At 52.2% G+C, this 6,913-nt stretch overlaps 1 protein-coding gene across 4 annotated transcripts in view; it reads right to left on the bottom strand.

The window, feature by feature from the left end:
- Positions 1-491: 491 nt before the first annotated feature.
- Positions 492-6,913, bottom strand: part of FUBP3 (far upstream element binding protein 3) — a 40,528-nt gene continuing 34,106 nt past the window's right edge. For 3 of the 4 annotated variants that reach the window (XM_075439466.1, XM_075439467.1, XM_075439468.1), the window contains exons 17-19: positions 3,781-3,852; positions 2,933-3,060; positions 492-1,889 (exon numbers count right to left, since the gene is read on the bottom strand). In XM_075439466.1, the coding sequence (XP_075295581.1) occupies positions 1,881-1,889; positions 2,933-3,060; positions 3,781-3,852 (209 nt within the window). In that variant the 3' untranslated portion in view covers positions 492-1,880. The remainder of the gene's footprint in view (positions 1,890-2,932; positions 3,061-3,780; positions 3,853-6,913) is intronic. The other variant, XM_075439469.1, reaches the window with a different exon arrangement.

Below are 6,913 nucleotides of genomic sequence, written 5' to 3'. Positions count from 1 at the left end.
GGGCTGGAGTTATTGCCAAACGTGGCCTGGAGACAACGAGAAGTTACCGCTCCACCGCGCGTGGCACCACTGGGAAGGGCCGGAGCCGCGTCCCTCCGCTCCCCTCTCCGGGCCAGCGCGGCTCCAGCAGCCCCGGCCGCAGCGAGGGCGAGCGCGGGACGGGTTCAGCCGCAAAGACAGAGTTTGGAAGAGCAACAAGTCCAGAGCATCGAAGCCGTGAAACGTTCCCAGGCTGCAGACCCGCGCCGCTGTGCCTCACAGCCAACCCCCCTCCCCAGAACAGAGCCTCCCGGCCCAAAGAGCTGCGATCCCAGCACCTCGCCGCAGAGATCCCGGGCGTCGCGGGGCCGAGAGACGCGCGGACGTGACACCGCCAGGGCTTCGCCAGGGCGACGGCTCGAGCTGCTGCAACCGAGCCCCCCAGGCTCCTCGGGCTCGCTGCGCCAGGGCTCGGCGGCTGCCGGCTCGCACGGAGGAAACCAGACGGGAAATACTTCAGCCACAAGACACCTTGTGGAAATTTTATTATATAGAGTGTAAAATGCAACTGTCAGTCAAATAAGAAGAACACTTTTTTTTTTTTAAACACCATGCTCAACATTATCCAATTGCGTTTCTTTATAGTTAGACATTTCAAGCATAAGGAAAAATAAGGAAAGAACCCAAGAACAGTAACTTCAGTACATTTCAAAACGGAATGTCCCGCAGGGCAATTAAAAATGCAAGAAAAAATAGCTTCAATTCCGTTTTTCCTTTAAAAATACACTGTTATCTGTACAAGAAACACTACAGTAAACATTGGAAATCATATTATCCCTTTTATTAAATCAAAATTATTTAGCGCATACTGTGGTTAATACTAGATTCATTTATTTCTCTAGGTAATTTGACAAATATTAGATAAGAAAATATTTAAAAGAAATGAAAAAGCAAAAAACACCTTGGAATTAAAAAATAGTTACTACCTTTTATATGGTTTTATGTTCCACAGTGTCTGTTAAAGGTACTAATAGCAGATTCATTTTAATATTAAAAATAACAGTATTTATATTTCTGAGAGCATAGAGGAAAGTTTTTTTCTTTTTTTTGTCTTTTTTTTTAAACAAGCTTGGAGGTCTTAGATACATAAATGCAACTAGCGATGGAGACATGAAAAAATGTATTGCTAAAAAAATTAACACGTTTTTATATTACCCCTTTAGACTCTAGAAATTATACAAACCCTACAAAATGCCCCCCCGCCCATCACTTGCCTGACAGCAAAACAGTAACTGTCGCAATACAGAATTCACATAATTAATTACAATACATATCATAGTTCAGTTTTTAAAAAATGCAATAAAATCAAAGACAGCCAAGGTACAAGAAATTAGAAGTAAAACATTTAATGAATTTACATATTTAAGAATATTTAAATACTGTTTAAAATTTTTTTTTCTTTTTTAGGATTTGTTACATACCACCTAAGACTTCCAAGCCACTCTTTCTGCCGCAACAGAAAAGATCGAAAATTAAAAGGAAAAAAAAAAAAAAACACACACAAAAACCCACATGTTGAAATGTCACAGCTCTGGGGTGCGTTTGGGCGCCTGCAAATTCTCTGGCTTCTCTCCAAAAAGAATCCCGGAGGTTGGTTGGTTTTTTTTTTTACAAATTTGGAAACAAAATTACCAGCGTGTCCATAAGTTTAGTACATTACTAATTGTTCCTGATTCTTAGAAAAGTTCAGTATAGATTATCCTACAACTAGTGTTTCACAAACAAACAGAAGAGTCTTCATCAAAACGTTGCAAATCTAGAAACCTCTGTTACAAAAAGGTTTTCTTCCACAATGATTCCAAGAAAGAAAAAAGAAAATAAATTGCCACGAGGACCTTGTTCTACTGCTCCTGGAGAGAGAAAGGGGGGAAAAAAGGCAAAGTTACTGGGCGGCAGCGAATTCCCATCGCTGCCGAGCCCTCCTCCCTCCGGTTGCGGCGAGCGGGAGCTGCACCTCCAAGGACGCCTCGAGCGTCGGAGCCGTCTCTGCCCCAACGCCCGCTGCCCCCCGCTCTCCTCCCCGGAGCTCGCCGTGCCTCCCTCCGAACAAGGTCTCCCTTCTCCAGAGGGCCAGACTTTGAGCTAGGAATGAAGAGAACCGCCTTTGATCACCGCTGCTCGGTCACCCTCGGCCAGCGCCGGCGGCAAGCGCCGGCTCCCGCAGCCTCTGGCCCTGGGCGCTGCCGGGGAGCAGCAGCGGGGAGGCTGCGGCCGCCCGGGGACGGGGACGGCGCCCGGAGCTGCTGCTGCGCCGAGGACGGGAGCGAAGCACGGCTCAGCGGGGAGAAGCCGTGTACGCGTGCTGCGCACACGCTTTTTGCCAGGCACCGAGACGTTGGCTCTGCAGACCCTGCGGGTGCCGTCGGGATAAACCGAGGCGACCCTGCGGTGGTCCGAGTCACGGGTGAGGTGAAATGTTACTCGGCAGCTGTTACTCCACTTTTCAACAGCTTTCTTTCGGGACAGGGCGCTCCCTCCCAGGCAAGCGCACAGCTCCTGTCCCAGCACAGGGTGTGCACGAGAAAAAGCAAAGCCTGCACACACAGTCCCGGGCTGCACGGCGTGCCAGTGCCGTGCCATCTCGCCAGCCTGGCTCCATCATTCCTGTAACTCCTCAAAGCCACAAACCAGCCTGGGGGCTATAAGCAAAGCCCCCCAGGAGAAACAAATAACCTCCCAGTCCTCTCCCAAAAAAGCCGCCAGCCTGTCCAGGGAAATAAGGCATTGAAACAACACGACAGGGAGCCATGAGCAACTTCCCACTTCTGTGAGAAGCCACAAAATCTCTCTCTCTGCTTCACTGCGCGAACCCAAAGCAGAGCCCCCACACCAAGGCAAGGCCGACGCACCCAGCTCCCCGAGGGAAGGAGCCGCGGGGCCCAGGGATACAGACCTGGCTGTGGGCCTGAGCCTGCCCTAGCGTCTGCCCGTAGTAGGCAGCCTGCTGTCTGTAATACTCTGCCCACGCCATCGTGTAGTCCGGCTGGGAACTCGCCTGAGAAGCAGCGCTGGCAGCATGACCTGGAGGAGAAGAAGGGAAAAGGGAGAGGTGAGCAATTCAGTAAGACCAAACGCAGGCTTACGGCCTCCTTTTGTCAAGCTTAAAGCAGAGCCAGCCCCCTTCCAGCAGCCGCCGACACCTGGCAGAGCCACGCCGGCTACCCGCTGTCTGGGTACGGCAGGACAGGCGGCCAGCTGGCTCACAAGGGACAAGCCGACAGCAAGTGTTAGGAGCCCGTTCCCGCGGCTGCAGGGACACAGCCTGACAACCTGCACCCCTCATCCTCTGCCCGAAGGCTCCAGCAGCACGGTGTCAAATGCAAGTCTAGAAGTCGGCATCATGCGCTTCTTAATGGAGCGGAGAAAGCCAGGCCCACGTATTCCCACATGTGCAGAGCTCTCCTGCCCTCTCCAGAACCCAGCTCCAGCTTTCTGGTTTCTGTCTGCACCCGTTCTCGCTGGGCGCTACGTTTCGCCCAGGCCGGCCAACTGCAAGCAGGGACACGAGATCTACCACGGTTCAGCAGGAGCACTTCTCCCGAGGTGCGACAGCAGACAGCACAACTGAGAGCTTTCAGTGGGAGAACTACATGCACCATCACCAACAGGAGAGGACCACAGGGGTTTTGTAGAGGACTGGGAGGTAGTAATGGCAGGGGATGGAGACGCAAGCCATCAGATTAGAGTTAACTCTGCTTGTAACAAGAGCTGATTCATCTCCAACAACCCTATTTCACTCACTCTGTTTTTTGAAATACTCCTCCCATGCTTTGCTGTAATCGGGATGGCTGTTCTGCTGCTGGCTCTGTTGGCCTGTGCAAAGATGACAACAAGGGGCACGTCAATATGGAACAGGTGACAGTTTCCAGCCAGTGACATCTATCTTTCCACTAGGCAGACCCTGGATCTACCGCAGTTGCCCAGACTTCACACTTCAACTTCCACCTTTCCACCGAGTTGGGCATGTTCAGTTGAGGGAAAGCCGAGGAAAAGCTCGAGTTCCTGATTTCTTCTCAGCTGTGCCCTGTCAGAGGGCATCAAGCCAAGTCTCCCCCTGCTGGGACCTGCTCAAGCCAAAGCACCTTGGCTGGGAGCTGCTCAGTTCACATATCAACCACCCCAGGCTGTCACTCCGCTCCCACCCAGCACAGGGAGCGAGGGTTCAAACCCCTGACAGAACAGAGACCTGTCACCTCGCCCTCCAGCCATGGAGCTGCCAAGGAACTGCCATGGCTTGGGTCATCTCACTTGTTTTCCAGGGGTCTGCATCCTTCACTCCCGCTCTCACCAGCGGAGCACGTCTGAAGGAGCTCTGGCAGGCAATGCCTACCTGCAGAACGTGCCCGCACACGAGCCTCCAGCATCCCAGCTGCCCCAGCACACAGCTCCGGGGCAGCCAAACTGCTCCCGGCTGCGGCATCCTCGGGAGCCGTCAGCCCCGCGCAGAGCCCCGCCAGCTCCGCCTGCCCTCAGCGCCACAGCCCAGGCACCCACAGCACCCTCCTGACAGCCACCACCGGCTCTGCGGCGCGGTCTCCAGACTCCCATGCGGCACGAAGATAAGCGATGCCAACGCCTGCTCTGAGACACCTCATGGACCCCAAAACCTTTGCCTAGCACCCCCCCCCCCCCCCCACTTCGAAGCACTCCGACACCTTCAACGCAGCACGTCTGGGTGCCGTCGCCGGGCACAGCCCAGCCAGCCGGGTGCAGGTGTGCGATGCCCACGCTCCCCTCAGTCACAGTCGGAGCAGAGAGCCCTCAGCCAGACACAGAGCAAACAAAAAAAAGCCCTGAAGAGCAAACACAGCAATGAGAAAGCTGCAGAGAGAGGCAGGCACAGCGTGCCGGAGAGCTGAGCACGAGCCATACGCCCGGACAGCGGGCGAGGCCGGGAGACACGCGTGGAGGGGAGCTCTCCCCAGCCCACCCCGCGCTCCAGGGACAGCCCTGCCCCACGACGCCGGCCACGGGGGCTTTGAAGCAGGGGGGAAGGGGGAAAATAATACACTGCGAGTGTGAAGTGGGTGGAGGGAACAGGGCAGCAGTGTCCTGTCCAGGGGCATAAAAGCGGGTTAAAAGACTTGACCAACGCTACAAGTCAGGACCTTTTCTGGCAGAGGTCAAGGCTGCCTCAACTGTCCACCTGCTAATGCCAACAAAGGACCTCCTTCAATGCCTTTTCTTCGAGGAGAATTACAGTCCGCAGCAGGCTGAAAGGACATGCAGCTAAATGTGTTTCACAGCAAAATGTTTCCCCAGCCAGTTAATTTATTTAAGATGGGGGAAGTAATTAAAATCTAAATACATGTGTAGGGGGTGGGGGTCTGCCCCTCCTCCCGCAAGGAGGGCACTCTGGAGCCTGTCCCTCGGAAGCCTGCTCGGAGAACGATTCAGCCAGCTCTGACAGCGCTAGCAGAGCCGCGGACAAACTGGCTGCAGCGCTCAGGGGAAGAAGCAACCCTTCACAAGGCTCTTTTCTAATTAAAACTTAAAGTGCAAACACAGGTATTTACCTAGTTTCTTGTAATAACCCTCCCATGCCTTGGTGCACTCCACCTGGCCTGACTGGGTACCACTGCGATCTGCAGCAGGAGAAGGCGGCGGTGAAGGCTGCTGAAAGTGCAGCATTATCTTGTCTGTCCTCTCTCCTTACCCAGACCGCCTTCGGTGTGCCTGGCTACAAACAGGAACACGGAGCATCCTAAGTAGACACGGAACTGAAAAGCCAACATTTTCCATCAGGTTCAACAGCAGAAATAAAACATCTGCCCCCACAACATGGCCTTGTACTAAACCCAGACAGGGGAAGGACTATGGCACAGCAGGATGCTTCACTGGTCTTGGGAGCCACCAGAAACCTGATAAATTTGTGGCAAAGCAGTCATCACTGGGATACAAGCTGTACTGCTGGCAATGAGGGGATTCAAAGCGTCTGTGCTCACACCGGGCTCCCAAGCCAGGACGTGTGAGCTCGAGACATGACTATGTCACTGGAAGGGAGATGATTGTTTTTTCCCCAGTGGCGGATGGGCAGGGGAAGAGGATGTTTCAGGGAGGTGAGAAAGAAGGTAAGTTACTAAGGTGAGTTTCAAAAGGCATCTTCCAAGGCAAATAGCAACACACATTTCATAAGCATTTATTCAAAGGCTTTGTGGGAAGATAAAAATGACATTTTTTTGTAGAGCTTTCCCTGCTGCACTGACTGCTCTGCTTCCCAAAGTTCAGGGAAGTCCAGTGCTCTTGGGCGTGCACAATTCTTCCTGTAAAACAAGCTAATGGGAAAATACTCTTTCAGCACCATACTACTCCACTCCTGCACTAAAAAAAAAGTCCTTTCGAGCCCACCATTGCATTTTGCTGTTCTGATAATAGAAAAACTACTGACCTTCTACAAGCCCCTAGAGCTCAAAGAAAAAGTCATGATGTTTAGTCTGTAACTGCAGAGGAGCAGGACTCTTCCACAGGCTTTTTTTTTGTTTGAGTTTCAAACACACACACCCCACACAGGATTCCTATGTCCTACCGCAGCACACATTTCAGAAGTGCATTGCTAAGAATGCAGCATTGAGGATTTCCAAATTTCTCGTATGCATGATTTCATAAACATCAAAATGGGGTTAGGGTCAGAGTGAATAACAAGTGCCATTGCAGGCACTGCTCCTCCAATGTTCCCTTCACCTCCGGCACCTCAAAGAGTGGGACTTTATACCAAATAATAATCTACTTCACTGCTAAATCAGCCTTTGCATTGGAGAGCACCTGTCATCAAACCCCTTTAAAATTATGCCCCCAGCACACACGCTTTCTGGTGCTCAGCTTCAGTTTTCACAAGACCAGGCCACTAAACAACTTGTATTTCCTGAAAACCTGT

Source organism: Opisthocomus hoazin, chromosome 19 (assembly GCF_030867145.1).
Source record: "Opisthocomus hoazin isolate bOpiHoa1 chromosome 19, bOpiHoa1.hap1, whole genome shotgun sequence".
Classification (NCBI taxonomy): Eukaryota; Metazoa; Chordata; class Aves; order Opisthocomiformes; family Opisthocomidae; genus Opisthocomus; species Opisthocomus hoazin.
Note: the sequence above shows the minus strand (reverse complement) of the source record. Positions and strands in the feature narration are given on the sequence as shown.